The 18,630-nt window shown below is 35.1% G+C and overlaps 1 protein-coding gene across 1 annotated transcript; it reads right to left on the bottom strand.

The window, feature by feature from the left end:
- Positions 1 to 684: 684 nt before the first annotated feature.
- On the bottom strand, positions 685 to 17,236 carry echdc1 (enoyl CoA hydratase domain containing 1). The gene is made up of 6 exons (XM_088909497.1): positions 17,189 to 17,236; positions 13,400 to 13,629; positions 12,820 to 12,962; positions 5,297 to 5,349; positions 4,679 to 4,759; positions 685 to 3,500 (listed from the first exon to the last, which is right to left on the bottom strand). Exons 2-6 carry the CDS (start codon positions 13,626 to 13,628, stop codon positions 3,095 to 3,097), a joined length of 912 nt encoding a protein of 303 aa, XP_088765623.1. The 5' UTR covers position 13,629; positions 17,189 to 17,236; the 3' UTR covers positions 685 to 3,094.
- Positions 17,237 to 18,630: the final 1,394 nt, after the last annotated feature.

The raw sequence follows: 18,630 nt of genomic DNA, 5'->3' as shown, positions 1-18,630 counted from the left end.
GGACATACTGTATTTTGCCGTTTTTACTATGTGTGCCTGTAAAAAATGGTAGAAAAATACAAATTTTCAAACCACACTTTCTACGTGCTATTTGCTACCCTATTCCTTGCTTGTGTATTTTCTTCTGTATTACCCTTTTTGCCATAATCGTGCAATTATTTCACTTGTGTTGTGTTATTGTTAACTGTGAACTTGTTGTACACCAGGGGAAAAGGTATAGGTAAGGTTTGTTTCTGTCTTGACACACTGGCTTAGGGGCGAGTGCCACCTTTGTATTTCTCTGGTTCTGGTTAGTCAGTGTAGGGAAGTTAGGGCATGTGAAGACCTTTTGTTTTGTGGTTTTGGTTAGTTAGGTCAGATCTCACCGTCACTCTATTAACTGGTGCAGTTTTGTTACTTTTCTTTTCTTTGGCACCACTCAATTTCCTTTTCCCTGTGTGTTCTTTGTGTCCTGTTATACGTACCAGTCACTTATTCACTTTTTTATTTTGTAAATAAATCACTTTTGCCCTGAAATTTTGTTGTCACACTTCCCAAGTCCCTCACCTGAAACCCACCTGCATCCAAACCCATCCTGAATGTTACACCCCTTTACCCCTAGACACCTGGGGTCGTAACAATATTGAAAAGAATGTCAGTGTCAATGTCACATAATTAAATAAATACACATAATGCACACAGATTTAATATCAACTGATTATAAGGATCATCATTTAACTGTTTTTAATCTGATATTTTTTTTCATTATTATTTTAAGAACCACATTGTGAAAATACTCTTCTAAGGTTGAAATGAGAAGCCTAGATAATCAGAAATGTGTTGGAAAAGCAGCTGATTAAATAGTGTTTCTAACTCTGTACTACAGATTGCAAAATATGAACACATCTGTATCAAGGTCCTGCCAACTACCAATAAAGTGAATAAACTTCATCAAACATCTTGAGAAAGCATATTGAGGAGCTGTGAGCAGTCACTGTTCTTTTTTCACAGCCTTTGATAAATGTTGGCAGTCAACTTCAAAGGGTGAAGCTGTTGTTTCATTAAATGCTTTCAACATTGATTTTTACAGCTACATTCTAGACATCATCTTTATTAAAATCAACATTAATATCCTTTAGTTGTTTTATCATTATTTAAATAATCAATACACAGAAACATTAATACTTGATTTGCAATAACTGCTTCACACGCCTTCAAAGATGTTTAAGTTATCTATAGTGGAGCTAGAAAGTTTGTGAATCCTTTAGAATTGTCTAAATTTCTGCATACATTTTACATAAAATGTGATCAGATCTTCATCAAAGTCATAAAAATAGAGAACCCAATAAAACAAATATTACACAAAAGGATATACTTTTTCATTCACTTATTGATCAAAATGATCCAGCATTAAATGTGTTTGTCTGAAAAAGTATGTGAACCTCTAGGATGATCAGTTCAGTTAAGGGGATAATTAGAATCAGAAGTGTCAATTAATGGGATGACAATCAGGTGTGAGTTTGGGTGGCCCTGCCCTATTTAAAAAAAAAATAAACCTGTCTTCATTTCCAAAGTCTGGTCTTCACCACACAGGTTTGTGAACGCATGCCATGCCTCGATCAAAGGAAATTTCTGAGGACCTCAGAAAAAAAGTTGTTGATGGTCATCAGGCTGGAAAAAGGTTACAAAACGATTTCTAAAGACTTTGGGCTTCACCAATCCACTGTCGTTGCAGATAGTGTACAAATGGAGAAAATTTAACACCATTGTTTCTCTCTCCAGAAGTGTTCATCCAACACAAATCACTCCAAGAGCAAGGCGTATAATTTTCCGGGAGATCACAAAGAACCCTGGAGTAATGTCTAAGGATCTGCAGGCCTCTTGCACTGGCTAATGTTGGTGTTCAAAGGTCCACCATCAGGCACTGAACAAGAACAGTGTGCATGGTAGGAGAGCAAGGAGGAAGCCACTACTCCCAAAGAAGAACATTGCTGCCCATATAAAGTTTGTTAAAGACCACCTGGATGAGCCAGAAGACTACTGGAAGAATGTTCTATGGACGGATGAGTCAAAAATAGAACCTTTTGGCTTAAATGAGAAATGTTATGTTTCAAGAAAACCAAATACTGCACATTCCAACATAAGAACCTCATCCCAACCGTGAAACACGGTGGTGGCAGTATCATGGTTTGGGGCCGTTTTGCTGCCATGGGACCAGGACGGCTTGCCATCATTGACAGAACTATGAATTCTGAATTGTACCAGCAAATTCTACAGGAGAATGTCAGAGTATCTGTCCGTGAACTAAAGCTCAACAGAAGGTGGGTCTTTCTACCAAAGAAAGGCTGAAGCAGAAGTCAAAGTCCAGACCTTAATCCAATAGAAATGTTGTGGCAGGACATGAAGCGGGGAGTTCATGCAAGAAAGCCCACCAGTATCACTGAGTTAAAACAGTGCTGTAAGGAGGAATGCCAAAGGAGGACAAAATTCCTCCAAGCTGATGTGCAGGACTGATCAACAGTTACCGTAAACGTTTGGTTGAAGTAATTGCTGCTCAAGGGGGTCACACCAGTTACTGAAAGCATAGGTTCACATACTTTTTCTGACAAAGACATTTAATGTTGGATCATTTTGATCAACAAATGAATGAAAAAGTATTTTCTTTTGTGTGTTATTTATTTTATTCGGTTCTCTTCATCTATTTTTATGACTTAGATGAATATCTGATCACATTTTAGGTCACATTTATGCAGAAATTCAGAAAATTCTAAAGGGTTCACAAACTTTCTAGCACCACTGTATGCTGACAACAATATAGATACTGTATACAAATGTTTAATATTTTTAATACAAGGGCCAGTAATAGGGTCAGTAGGTTTCATTGAATGATGACACAGGTCCACTTTCCCGATACGGAATACAGAGCAGAGAAGAAAGAGGGTACACAGAGAGCACATTTCAGGTGAGTTTTCCATTGTGTTTTATGATTTCAACTAGATGGGTATCACATCTTTTGCCTTACTACAACACATTATTTCCTTTATCAAAGCCAAAATAAATTCAATTCCAGAGCACTTAAATATTTGTCAAGCTGGTTTTAATCATTTGGTTCATGTCACTTGTGTTTTGGACGTTGTGCTAAAGCTTCAAGGTTGGCAGGTCCACCCCACACACTTCCAAAGACCTCTTTTTCTGTTTTTAAGGCCTCATCACTGGTCAGTTCTCTCCCAGACAGCACCACTTTTTTAACTGATCTGATCACAGCTGCTGGTCCCTTGGTGAAATCACTTAACCACTTCAATGCATCTTCCAAGGGTCTTCCCTCTTCATTAGATACCAGAATTCCATCTGCTAATCTTGTCTGAAGTGCCAAATCTGGATCCACTTTACATGCCGTACTCAACATTTTTAGGGCATTTTGGCTTCCAACAATGCGGACTAACCTAGCTCCTCCTCCCCAGCCAGGGACTAAACCCATGTGCTTATGAACAAATCGAATTTCACTCCTGGGTGCCATCAGCCTATGAAAGAAAACATTGGGTCCATTATAAAAAAAAATATACCAACATATTTTAATTTTCTATATTACCACTATGCTCTACTGTACAAAATAAACTAAATGCACACATTAATTTTCAAATACTACTGATATTCACAAAAAACAAAGTTATCTATTGAACAGCACTATATAATGATACTTAATGAGAATTATACTATAGTATTAGTACTTAATTCTGTGAAATGTTTCTCTTTTGATAAGTTCAAACAAACTTTTTAGAAACAGTAAAAAACCCTTACAGTACCTAGTATAACAGTTTAAAATCAGAGATTTACTAAAGTTCATGCAAGTGTTACCAACTTTAACCAATCAAAGTGCCTCCTGTTCTCATTTTTAAAAGTACTTCTCGTACTTTCCAATAGAAATGCTGATGAGAATGGAATTCAAAAGGATTTAACAGACATCCAAATCACTGTTTCCCATTTTATATTTGTGCTACCTTCTTGTAACACTCTGTGCCTGCCTATATTAAACCACAATTAAAACATCCATCAGGTGTTTTCTTGGTCTTAAATTTTGCATTTTTTAATTTCTATTGCAGCTTCTCCAGTGTTTGCCAATCATCCTGTTTTGGTTTCATCTGCACACTTCACCAGTTTATTGGTTGCATCAGAAAAATCAATATATATTAGCAAGAACGTTTTTTTAATGGTCTATAAATATTTATATATTTTTTGTTTAATTGGTAAAATATCATCAATTAATCTTAAGTGTTTCTAGTAGCTCTGCCTCTCTAATGCAAATATTATGCAAGTTAGAGTTTTGTCTTTCTTTAGACTGAAAGTGTTAACAAAATCTTCTTTCGTGAGTGAAATATTTAACACATCAGCCTTTTCTTTCTCAATATCTAAAACTTCCCATAATTATCTCTGAGACACTTCATCAAAGGAGGTTTTACTAAGTAATGTCTGACTTAGTACCACCTGACTTGCCCAAACTTTTGAACATGCCACATTCACTCTTTTATTTTTTCAATCTGTTCAATTCAGCAAATAAATAGTAATTGTGTATTAAAATTTGCAGAAATATGACATTTCATTTTTGTGCACTGCAGAGGTTATGTTAACTACTTTTCACTTAGAGATATGGTGAAACATGCAATTTTTATGTAACACTTGTAAAAAGGGATTCTGGTCTTACCTAAAATCACAGGCTGTAGTGAGTTCTGCTCCACCACCTAATGCTTTTCCCTCCACTAGAGCCACACTTATTAGAGGCAGTCTGCACTAGAAAAAAATATTGGTAGCATGTAATTCCTTAAATGGTAACTGAAATACAGTAGAACAATATAGTTAAACATTACACCATTTCTTGAATCAGTCACATTATTGATTAGGCAATATTATATTGTTTCTTCCATCCTACCTACAATCAATTCTCATTCTGTTTTTCCTTCACGTTAAAATCAAATCCCATTGAAATGGATTTGTGTTTTCCCAAAGATAAGAACACAGGGCCAAAAACATCTATTCCCCGTTTAACACTTCTGCTGTTTTGAATAATTTAACATCTAAACTCTACTAGGTAAAAACAGAACATGATGATTTTAAAGAGTGTGTTAAAGTAGAAAATAAACTGTGTTTGCACTACAGAATCCGTTATAACTGAACATTTGTGCGTAAAAATGTGATAGCATAAAGTTTGGTCCTTTTATAGCACTCCATAAGATTTGATTACAAAAATATCAAAACGGAAAAAGTATTTTTACAAAAAACTTTAAAAGAGACTGTTATCCAAACTTGCAACCCAGCATTTTACCTCAGAAGTTGTGTCAACGTGTTCTGCATGAACATGCACATCTTCATTCCATCCTACAAGATTTTAAGAAAAAAAATTCAATTCTTGCAATGCTTAATATGTCAGTTTTCTTTTATATGTAAAATGTAATTTGTCTTAAGCATTCCATCTAAAACTCCAGAAAGCAGCAAGAAAAGAACATCTTGCTTTGTTAAGACTGGTGGATAGCATGAATAAAATAAACCCACGCCACATGTTCAAAAGATTAACATTGCACATTCTTTGTCAGGCGTCTCCAACTCTGGGTCTGGAAGGCCCTAGTAAAGGTTCTCTGGGTAGCCTTTGAATAATCAATTTAGAGAGACCTGCACCTATTTGCCTAAGATCAATTTAGCAGGTAATGTGTTCACTTAAGTAATTTAGAAATTATTTGGAATAAAAATCAGAATATTATATAGCCGTTAAGGACTACTGTCACCTTCATTGAAACATAACTTGTTTAATCAAATGCTTAAAGAAGTGATTTAGGGTGATTTAAACCAGTGGTTCTCAAACTGTGGTACGCGTACCAGGAGTGGTACGCGGAGCGCCGCCAGCTGGTACGCCATATGACCCTGGAACTTTGTTGTGTGCGCTGAAAAATCTGGATGGGTTTTCATATTTTCTATTTTAAAATGTGTCGAATACGCAACCTACCTAACATACTACGATACAGCGCGCGCTAATACTTGAGTGGACACAGAGCTACAATGTAATTCTATACCATTGTATAGGAATGTGTGCTACTAACGCAAGTGATCAATTGTATTTAAAAAAACTTATCTCCAGCAAACAGAGTCAGGAGAATGTGCATGATTTTGGAACAATGCCAATGTTGTAAACACAATAATGCATAGAAATGCGTGCTAGGAACGCTGGCAATCTTGTGAGCACAGGAAAGCACGATAACAGAAAAATATTTAAGAACTGTTCTAGGTTAATTTGAGAAAAACACACTGAGTGTCTCTGTGTTTCGCTCCTATGCGCATGAAATAAAAACTTCTTTTAACTTCTGAGACAGACTCCTGAAACGGAAACGGGGAAAAATGCAAACTTGCGGATTGCTAAGGCAGGTAAGCCCTACACTATTTTTGAAGAACCTTATTTACTGTTGGCAAAAGAGCTGACACATATTATGTGTGGAGAAAAAGCTGCTAAACAGTTCGACCTGCTGCCCCATCTGAAAGACACAGTCACTCAGAATTACGGAAATGGCGGATAATATCAAAAGTACGCTGGTAGCGCGCGTTAAGATGAGCAGATGCTTTTCACTGCAATTAGATGAGTCTGTAGTTTATTTGGCCAATTTGCTTGTTTACGTTAGATACTGTACGAGTTTGAGGGTACAGATGCAGCCATTCAAAACAAGCGGGGTATGCTGCGGTATAACACGATGGGCGTGTCGCAGTATACCGCATCATACCGTATTCAAATTAGATTATGTTAATAGTATCCGGAATCACCTTGTAAAACCGCCAGCTGGAGCTAATAAAGGTTAACCTCTCCTGTACAGCATTTGAGCTGTCACCAGAAAACGTTGGTTTCGAATCCCGATCACTGCTGAAGGACAATCTTTATTCAATTAAGAATTTAAGTTGTATACTTTTTAGACTTTTAAATTTAAACAGTGTATTACAGCATGTTAATCATTAAACATTAAAAAGGCGGTATATTTTATAAAAGCAAGATTGTTCTGTTGGACAAAAGTACACAACCTACCACCTTTATCATAAATATTTTAATTATGCAGGAATAATTTATGTATCAAAGTCTTTACCGAAGATATTACTAATAGTATTAATAATGAATGACCTTGGACAAGCTGTAAGCTCAAAGTATTACCCTGGTCCACATTCTTTGGAACTGTCTTTGTAAATGAAAAGAGTTTATTTTTTCATTGACAAAAAGTAACACCACAGCATTTAGTTGATCCGATCACGTTCCTTTCCAATCATACAAAGTAATTCTTGAGAATCTCTGATTCACCATGCCTTTCACATGCTCATAAACTATATTAATTTAGGAACATAAACATATTACTGTATGTAAACTGTACTGTATATTGCTGGTCTTGGTAGCTTAAGAAAAAATACACACCAGTATTCCATTTCTCCCTAAACATTTTAAGCATCAAAGTCTTACATGTTGTTATTTGGGAAACGTTTTTACGTGCTCCTTCTGACCATATTAGGATTATATACTTTGTGAAATGTGATAGTCTTTTAAAATTCACAATCTGAAAATGAAAACCGCGGTAAAGTCACCTTGAATTTAAAAAAACGATTTTGGCACGCCTGTAGCATTTTCATGAAACCTCCTGGAGTTGTGAGAACACTTGCTTTGTGTATAAAGTACATTGTGAATATTTTCACAGCCTTCACTTTGTCGTTTTTATGCCATTTTTTTGACCACGCACGAATATTCCTATGTCCGTATCTTCTCAAGGGAATCAGTGCGAATTTTAATACTAATTAAATGACCGCGGGCACTTTCCACCCCCTCTACACTCTCAGAGTAGAACAGACTAACCTTCTAATGAAAGACGGTCCACCCCCCCACGGACAGGAAAAGTGCCCACAGGCACTTAAACTTAATATGGTCAGTAACAGTAAACAGTAACATGGTCAGAAGGAGCATGTACAAACGTTTCCGAAATAACCACATGTAAGACTCTGATGCTTAAAATGTTTAGGGAGAAAGTGGAATACTGGTGTGTATTTTTTCTTTAAACTACCAATACCAGCCATATACAGTCTGTAACGTAGGAATTTCTATATGTCTTTATTTAGTGGTTACATTAGTGACAAAGGCTTAACTTTTAGCTTCAGTAACGCATACGCCGTATGGCATACATGTTTGTTTTGGGTTTTGCTTGTTCACATATCTCCCCTTTTTATAAAACGACATGGTTGAAAACTGTTCCAGAGCCACTGTTGTTTCATCAGTGAAACGTACATCATGAAATGCCTCTCTCTGTTCAATCCACTGGAAAAAAGAAAAGGAGCATAAAGCGTCTGATGGTCATAAACGATATTCATTTAGGAACAGCATCAGAGATATGTTTTTAACTGCACTGCATCGGAGAGAATACCATAGTGTGTTTTTTTTTACTCCCTGGCGGAAACTGGCTTCCATAAGAATCAGTATAGCTTCTGGGAAATACATTTTTCCTGCATTAAAGTTGAACTCGTTCAGAGCGCCCTACATTACAAACTCCAAGCGTTTCATTTTGAACTGAAGACTCTCACACCTGAAGAAGGATTCACAGCCGAAACGTTGCAGGCTGACGCGGCTACCCACCAAAGTAAATGTATTGCAGTAAATGTTTATATTATTATATCAAATTTTTAATTTTTTATTTCTTTGAAAAAATAAAACGTTTCCCTGTCTCAGAGATTAAATAAAACTTCACTCGCACCAAACAAATTTATATTTCTAAATATCACAACATGATCGAATTTAAGTCATTTTAATAACAATGAATAGTCACCTATGCGTAACAATATCAACATTTATATTGATTTAAATTGCGTTTAAATCGCCTTTTTGTTTAAAACCCATAAATAAAGCTGATACTGTTTAGACTTTTAATTATTTAAAACTGTATTACAGCAGCACAATGCACAATGCAACGTAAATCGCTATCTTTGTCTTCTGCTTAATAATGTTCACCTCTCTGTCCAGCAAACTAACAATTAGTAATAATAATGAACTTTATTGTATATGGCGCCTTTAAAGGTGGCTCCTCAAAGCGCTTTACAGGATAAAAACAATAACAACAATACTGTTAGGCTGGGCAAACGATTTTTTTTTTAAGAAATACAAAATGAGATATAATGATGTGTTCCGGCTTAGACATTAACGAAGAGCATAACACGTGGGCGGCGTAGCGGTCGGCTCTAGCAACTTTATACCGATACACTGCAAGTACAACCCCCCTCTCTGCAGGAGTGCTGGCTGTGACGAATTAAACCGGTTTCACAGGTATTTTCAAAGTAGAAGGGGGTGAGATTTCCAGCGAAAGACACCTCCCCCCTCAAAAACCCAGTAAGTACAGTACTTACTAGTTAAGAAAGCTAGGCTCCTCAATGAAATCGCTTTAACATGCTAATGCGTTGGTGTAACAGTCCGGGCGTGGCAAGCTTCTAATGTCAACCCTACTACGGCGAAAGGAACCCTTCTTTCATTGGAAGACAATGAACATATTCTAGCCCTAAATGAATTAATAGCAAACATGGTTTACATAAAAGACATTTTTCCAAGAAAGTTTAGCCTTTGTCACTAATGAAACCACTAAATAAAGACATAAATATAGAAATCTTAAGATTTTTAAAATATGACTTTGCTAAAATTTATTTAAAAATAAAAACGATTACAAACGCCAGCGGAGAAAGAGAACAGGGGAGGGGTGTTGGTTTTGCATAAGGGGCGGGGCTATGGAAATGAGGTCTATTTGGGAATGTGGAGTTACATGTTCTGGCTGTTTGTGAATTATCGTTGTTGAGTATGGAGTGTTGAGGTATTGATTTTGTGTAATGCTTTATGTTGAAAATTGAGGTGGATTTTGTTTATGATGAGGAGGATAAACTGGGATGAGAGGAGGGTTTGGTTTTGCATAAGGGGCGGGATTATGATAATTGGAGGAATTTGAGAGAGTTTAATGGTTTGATATATTTGATTTTGTATTGTGGTTGTTATCTATGTTTTTGGTTGGTATTATGTTTATATGGCTTATATGAGCCTAAATAAAAAGAAAAAGCATTTTCAGAGAGCAATTACGCTGTGTTTATGTAGAATAAGTGATTAGGTTTATGAGCAATCTAATTACTTATTCGTTTAAAACGCTATATAAAATAAAGTTTATTATTAATTTGCTGGACAGAGTGGTGAACATTATTATGCATAAGACAAAGATAACTATTTACGTTAAAAGACATTTAATTAAACACGGGTTTGTGATTTAAATGGGAATGGGGGTGACGGGAACTCTTAATCTAAATAAAAATAAAATAAATAAAACAGGTTTCGATAGTCAATAACCACTTTTTATGCACGAAACACGGGTGATTTTTCTTCCTCCTGATTAGTTTAGAAATCTGTGTACGTTGTAAGGTTTTTACTTCTTAATTAAACTTTTAAGATACACGTTTCGAATAGAAAGAAATCCTCTTCCTGGTACAGTATGTATAGCAGACCAACACGTCTTTTTTCTCCAATCAGAGGGGTGTCAGATGGTGTCAGCCAATCACCATTCTGAAGCCCTACCATAATCTCTGGTATAGGGAGAACCCAGAATTCTGTCCCATAGTTTAGATACTGTAGATGATAGATACTTTTATTGATCCCGTGAGTAAATCATTTTCATTTTAGGAAATTATTAAACGCTCAGTTAAAAGCAAAGGAGATTGTCTGTTATAGTGGACATAAAAACAAGAGTTTGCTGCGGCGTTATTGGAAACGCATATTTAACAAAAAATCGCTGGCATTATATCCTAGAAGACACAGACCGGCGCCAGACTGGGAGAATGCCCGCAGCGTAAAAGAAAATGCCTGATGAAATAGGGATTGGACAGTTTCCAAGTGCTTGTACAATCGATGGAAATGTTCAAATAAATGTGCAAAAGAAATAAACAAAATAATCATTTATTTCTTTATCATATTGGCTAGCTAATGTCCTCTCTTTGCTAGTTAGTGGCTGTGTTGCTGCGTTGGGTAGCAACGGGTGACTGTTCTCAGGCGGAAGATGTAAACAGCTTAATTTTCGTGTTAAATAATTTTTTAAAATTAAAATTCATTCTATACAGCAATCGCATATTTGGGTACCGTTTCATAAAACTTTCATGCTTAAAATGTTTAGGGAGAAATGGAAGACTGGTGTCTATTTTTTCTTTAAACTACCAAGACCAGCCATACACAGTACAGTTTACATACAGTAATGTTTATGTTCCTAAATTAATATCGTTTATGACCTTCAGATGCGTTATGCTCCTCTTCTTTTTATGCTCAGCTACTAAAATTTCCCTTTAGTGGTAAAATTCCATATAAATATTCAATACTAAGCGGATTAAAATGTGCACAGTAAAGAGATTAAATGATTAAATCTTTTCACTACCAACCAATGCACCACGAGTGCCCCTGTCGGTCATTTTGGCCAGCCAATCACTTACCGTGGTGTCCTGCGGTGGCTTGTGGGTAGTTTACCGTACCGGGGGTTTGTACCGTGCATTTTGAATGGCTGCATCTGTACGTCCCATGAGGACTTTCTGTTCCTGTAGTACCAACAGGAACTACAGGAGAGCACATATTTCAGCTTCTGAATGAATTTATCGAAGAGAATGGCATCGACTGGATAAAATGCATCAGAGTTTGTACAGACAGTGCTAGAGCGATGATAAGCCGACACAGCGGTGTAGTTGAATGAATTAGAGAGGTTGCTCCAGAAATTAATGGACGCATTGCAACATCCACCGCGAGACCTTTGCTGTCAAGAAAATGCCTGATGATTTAAAATCTGTTAGACTGTTGTGAATTGTATCAAGGCTCAAAAAATAAATTCACGTCTGCTTTGCTCGACTAAACAGGCTCACCCCTCTCACAGAAATGGTGCTTTTTTATTGTTTATTTTTATGTTGTTGTTCCTGTTTTTTTTTCTGTAAAGCGCTGTGAGAAGCCACCTTTAAAGGTGCTATATCAAATATAGTTTATTATTATAATATTTATCATATGTGTATGTGAGTGTGTGCGCGCAATTGTTAAAAGGAAATATCTTTACATGTTTAAGAGCTGAAAATGATTTTTAAAAATCACATTTAACCTAATGATAAAAAAATCAAATTAAACCTATCATTAAGGTACACAGCTGAAAGCATTAAGTTTGTTCATGCTGGAACCCCTGCTCTTGATTAGTTTTAATTCTTGTTGCACTGAAGCAAGGCTTATAAGTCTACAATTATATGTTACCACCCTTTGATAATGTTTTTTAGATCTTTTGTATGGATGGACATTACTTTAGCAAATGTGATACAATAAAAATATACATTATTTTAAATTAGAAATGAAACCACTGCCCTGTGACTTTTTTAACATCCATAAAACCATGAGAAACATTACCAACATTACCAATGACTGACTGACATTCAGCCTAGCTCACGTAGCTAATTGATCTGAGGCTGTAATCACTCATTGAAACAGGTAAGGGCATCAGCTTAAGTAACTTGTTCCAGGCTCCCACAATTAAATTGTTGAAACAATTTCTCAGTTTTCTACATGATCTGTTGGTGCTGGATGAAGTAGGCGCAGTTCTATATTTAAAATGCTTTAGAAGCTTTTGGGATGAAAAGTGCTGTATAAATGCAATTAATATTAGCATTAATACCATTAATATTGTAATATTTTTCAGATAATGTTCACAATTGTAAGGCATAATGTAAACTAAAAACTGTTTATTGCTTTGTTTATTGTTCAACAAGCACTGTTACACAAGGAATGTAAAAAATAAGTCCTACCTGACAACTGGATAGTGCTCTGACTGCATTTAAATCTGAACCTGAACAGAAAGTATTGGCTGTTCCCTGTACAATAAGACCTTTTCCCTCTGTCCATTGTTCAAGTTGATCAATTCTGTCCTTCAGCTGTATCATCATTGTACCTGTCAAAGTAAAGAACATGGTTTCTGAAATCTTTCATTCCTGAAAGTTGCTGCACTAACTGGAACAGGCCTCACAAAATAAGCACTTTATTCCTTATCTCTCCAATACATACTGCTGGGTATTTATGAAAAAAGCAGTATGTACTGTATGGTGTTATACAGTCTCAAAACTTTCCAAAACTCTACAAAGCATTGAGTGTCCTCTCCTTTATACTGTATGATTTTACTACTGTAATATGCATAATTGTTTTAGTTAATCTGTAACTAAATTCAATATGAAAATATTTTCTCTGAACTTCTCTTCTTCACTTTTAATATTTATAGTATGTATCAAATACACAAGTCACAGAAAATGAAATATAAATTGACAGAATGCAAATTAACTTTATTTATAATACAATTTTAAATGAGAAATGATCAAACAAAAACATTGATACCTGTGAATGCATTCTTGTGATTGGGGTTGTTTATAGTAAGAACTGCAATGCCACTGTCCTGCTTGATGAGGTCAATTGAGCCTCCTGGGAATGCCTGAAGCTTTTCTTTGATCTCTTCTTCATTAAAACAACTGGCATTTGTGTAGATGGCCTTGCTCCTTTTCTGAAACACTACTAATACATTCTGTGTTTTCTGAAGGAGGCGAATACCAATATTCTGCAGTGCCATTCTGAAATAATAAATTAATATGAGAGAGGAGAACTTGATGAAAAAAACTATATGTTTTATATAACTGATCCAAATTCAAAATGCATTATGAGATTAAATTGTTACTAACTTAACAGTTAGGATATTAAGTCCCAGTTCTTCTGGAACATTTTAAAAAGGTAACAGCATCATTGATCATTTTACAAAATTAAATCTAACACTATTTACAAACTAGGCATCCCAGAGGCCTGCTTTCCTATTTTCCATGAAAACCTAGATTGCTAACCCTGTAATTTAAACCCTATGAAGCTAAAGAACCCTATAAATTCAGGTGCTCCAATATGAATGGGAATGCATGCACTAACCAGGAGGGAACGTCTTTAGTCTGGTGATTTCACATGAAGAAAATCAGACTTTTCTAAAACAACAAGACAGCAAGCTCTCAATGTTCAAATACATAGCTAGAATTAAGGTTGCTCAGAACAAGGTTATTCTTCTGATTCTTCTCTCTCTCTGCTCCCTTTCTTTCTTCTTCTCTTCTCCTCTTTCATGTCTCTCTTTTCCCCATTTCTGCCTAACTTTTATTCTGTGTTTCTAGACTGTACTCTTAATGATTTACCAATTCATTAATCAACTGGGGTAAACTAGTTTCATTATTGTCCCTTGAATCGCCTACAAGATAGTAAATACATTTTCTCCTACCGATTGTTTCTTATCTTTAGTGATCACTGTAATAGTATTTTAATGTTTTTAATTTGCACAATCGAACAGCAAATACTATGAGGTGCCGTTAAGGCCATTATTCAAACTTTACCTCTCATATACACCCAAATTGCTTTCACATACACACAAAAAGCTCTCACATTTACTAGTTTTACCTCTTACATACACATAAAACACTCTCACATTCACTAGTTTTACATCGCACATATACATAAAACACTCCTCCACAATGTGAACGCGAGAGGCAAAACTAGTGAATGTGATGCATTTTATGTGTATGTGAGGTAAAATGGAGAGTGTGAGAGCATTTTATGTGTATGTAAGAGGTCAAATGGAGAGTGTAAGAGCATTTTATATGAATGTGAGAGTTAAAATGGAGAGTTTGAGAGCATTTTGTGTGTGAGAGCAATTTGTGTGTGTATGAGAGGTAAAGTTTGAATAATGGCCTAAACGGCACCTCATAAAATACTGCAATAACATACATTTATGTCAAACACTTATCCACTAATCTGTGTATTTCTATGCAATAAGAACATAAAACAAAACTAAAAAAAATGATCCATTCATACCATCTAGCTCATTTGCAAGCTAGTAATTTTTTTCACTATAGGATTTTGTCAAATCATTTCTAAAAGAGGACAGGGTCAAAGTCAATTGAAAAAAACAGTCTTCTGGTTTCAGTTGTAAATGCACTTACATGTAGTTTTCGCTTGTGCACTTTGATTTGTTTTACTGCTGATCAATCCAATTACATTGACTTGGTCAATGATTTTGAGTATTCTAAATATTAGAATAAGGTCATTTTGCATTATTCTCTGTTCAGGATTTAAGCCTGTAAGTGTTTTGTTTTGTTTTTTTAATCCTGAAATGCATTTGGTTACCCTTCTTTGAACAGAGCAGAAATATTTTTTGTAACATGATGATCAAACTTGACACAATATTCTAAATTTAGTCATACTAGTAAATTGTAATTTTTAACATAATCCATTTAATTTTCTGTTTTAATTTCTTCCCCACATTATCTAGAGCAAGAGATGTAAATGACATTTCAACATAAATTATTTTTAGTTTCTTATCTTACATAATTATTTCTACCTACAGTATAACCAGTTTTGAAAAGTTATTTTTGAATTTATTAAGCTGTTTCTACAGTGCCTTCTAATCATTGTATACTGGTAATTTTTGCAATCTTAAATAGTTAATTAACTATCCCATAATTTAAATAATTTTGTAATTAGGAAGAGCAGTGAGCCTAATGAAGATCTCCGATAATTATCACCTTAATTTGAGCATTCACTACTAATCTACTATCTGTTTACTATCCATTAACCCATTCTTGATCCAAAGACATGCTTCAGACACCTACTGTATCATCTGCAATTTGCCTATTTTATTTGAATTAAACCTTTTTGAGGGACCTTATCAAAAGCCTTTTCAAAATCAAAATATTCCACACCATGCACTATTTGTATACATTAATGCTGTTCTTGTTCAAAGGATTCTGGCAAGGTAGTTAAGCAAGACATACCTCTACTGTATCTAGTGTACCTATTACCATACACATGATCTATAAAAGTTTTCATGAGTATTATCAGCTCCTTAACCTTACATGTACACATGTATTTTACTAAAGTTTTATATATTTCCCATTTTAGATATCTTAATGAATCAGACATAATATCAGAGGATACTTATATATAGTAAAGAAAGAAATCCCAACTACCACAATTGTACACATCATGACAGGGATAAGCCTGCATGCCTTTTAATTAATATCCTAAACAAGTACTCTTATTTTTTTCAGCACACCTGCATACCCGGGTATCAATTAAATTAGACCCTTCTAATTACCCTATAATACCTTGGTTTGGTTTTGTCAAAGTTTTTTTACAAAGTTCTTGACTGACTGCTCAGACTATTTTGTTAATGACATAAATAACACCTTCCTTAAGTGGTAGAATATCATCAGGATCTAGAGATTTATCTTAAATACTTATAATACCTGTAACGTGTGTTTATACAGAATTTTTTTTTCCTTTGGCCTAAACATACTGTTGGTGTCTTTTGTTGCAATGTTATTATCCCTTTATTGGCCTTTTTGTTATATCTTTTTTACTTGTGTTTGCAATTGATTCTACTTTTCTTCAACAGAATGGTGTTATCTCCTAAAGAACATTTTTCATTTTCTAACTTGCTTTCCTTCTCCTTATATTCTCATATGAGGCTCACTTATCCGCCAGGGATAAAGGGCAAGGTTTAAAGAAGTTGAAGACCATTATTCATTTTATTGTTGTTGTTTCATCAGGCTCACGAACGCAGGAATTAATGTACATCCCATCTCTCTGGGCCACAGCTGTCAATTAATTTATGAAAACTAACTAAAGATATTAAATATTAAATATAAATGAAATATTTAAAAGGGCAAAGCATGATTTTCTCCTCTAAACAATCAACATGACGGATGTGTTTTTGCAAAATAGTACATAATTTATAGGCGTACGAATACAGAATGGAGCATAACATAAACACCCATAAATGTACAGTATAATTACCATCAGACAGTATGGGGCAGTAGTGAACAATAACCTTTCCAATAACTTTCCTTCCACGATACTTTTACTATGACAGCAAAGAAGAATAAAGTGTTACTTTTTTGCTAAAGTACATTCCATTTAGAGTATTGTAGTACGATATTCCTAAAAGAGGTATCTTAATTCGCAACTTCGTGAATTGATTATGTAGAAAGTACTTTTATTCTTCCGGATACTTTATGACTTGATGTCAAATATCTCAGAAATTTGAATATTTTAATATCAATTGTAATAGTCAGAACGTGTTCTCAACAACCTTCTACTAACCTGAAACGTTCGCAAGATTTCCGCCGGTCCTGTGTAACAGAAAACTCAAACCCCCAAGAAACAAGTCTAAATTGATAATTTCCTACTGGAGGTGCATTAATCCGGTTTAGCGAGACAGGGAGAGTTAAGACTTTTTCCGAATCAGTGAATATAAATTCTGATTATGTAAGAAAGATATCTTTATAAAAGCACGTTGGAGTCGTGTAGAGATCTCATAAATTTTAGTACTACCCACAGAATAAAACCGGCAGATTCAGTTTGCTGTGCACGTACTGTAGCTACACAAACTACAGGTAGCGTTGCGTCTAACGTGGCATGTCATTTACAAATGTTTTTTTTTACAATAACTAGTTAAATAAAACCGATATATTTTATCTGTTACCAGTTGATTTCAACATTGAAATAACCGATGATCACATCAGTTATAAGCTTTATGTTGCATTTATGCTTAATATAGTTTCTTCGCATTATTATAAAGTATCCCTAGCCACTCGATATATTTATGTTCAATATTTTTTTCTGTGACTCGTAAAAGGGGCAATATACTGTACAACCATTAAACAAACGTGCTCAATGACTTTTCTACTAGGTACAGATCACAAAATATTTTTTAAACAATTACTTAGTGTTTCTTAATATATTGAACAAATGATGAGTCCGACTTAATAGGTTGACCTTCAAATGTATATATACTTTATATCCATCCATTTTCTAACCTCTTTAACCAATTCAGGGATGCGGGGGAGCCAGGGCCAAGCCCTGCAAGCAGGATACACCCTGGGCAGGATATCACAGGGTACCCAGGAAGTGCACACTCTTACACCAGGGCCAGTGTTCCCAGAAACTAATTAACCTACTAATACTGTATGTCTTTGCTCAGGGGGGAGAAACCAGGGCACATGTTGGAAACCTGCGCACAGACATGGAGAATAAACAAACTCCATGCAGATAGCACCTTAAGTCTGAAACTGAACGCAGGGCCTCACTGTAACCACTAATAACCACTGTGCCACTATGCTCCCCGTGTACAGTATATACTGTACTTTATTGAAGTACTGTATTGGTCATATACTATGGTAATTATTAATTTTGTCTTTTACCTACCAAAGAGAAAAATGGGACTGGTTGTGGTGCCAATAGCTGTACCGGAGGAAATTAAAGAGAAATTAACATTTAGGATCTTACATCACAGCTACAGTATCTTAAGATGTCAGTTGTTCATATTAATTTTATACCTACAATTTAACTGTTATTGTGTCTTCAATGTCTGAGAGTATTTATATATTTTATAATCATTGAACATACAGTATATGACCTCTAATAAAGTTCTGTTCAGCAGCTTACAGAAAAATGAATTATAACATTGACCAGATATTACAGATTGAACTTTTGTTCCATACTGTATGTTTCAATACAATAATGTAATTGCACGCTGTATGAAT

This window comes from Atractosteus spatula, chromosome 2 (assembly GCF_055471065.1).
Source record: "Atractosteus spatula isolate fAtrSpa1 chromosome 2, fAtrSpa1.hap1, whole genome shotgun sequence".
In the NCBI taxonomy this organism is placed as follows: domain Eukaryota; kingdom Metazoa; phylum Chordata; class Actinopteri; order Semionotiformes; family Lepisosteidae; genus Atractosteus; species Atractosteus spatula.
The sequence above is the reverse complement of the archived record's forward strand: the minus strand, read 5'-3'. Positions and strand labels throughout refer to the sequence as shown.

Excerpts from the sequence above, each read along its gene's own strand:
- echdc1 (XM_088909497.1), bottom strand. The coding sequence starts at position 13,628 with ATGGCACTGCAGAATATTGGTATTCGCCTCCTTCAGAAAACACAGAAT. Across the intron at positions 12,963-13,399 it reads TCACAAGAATGCATTCACAG|GTACAATGATGATACAGCTG; the intron begins GTATCAATGTTT and ends TTACTTTGACAG. Across the intron at positions 4,760-5,296 it reads ACGTTGACACAACTTCTGAG|ACTGCCTCTAATAAGTGTGG; the intron begins GTAAAATGCTGG and ends TTTCTAGTGCAG.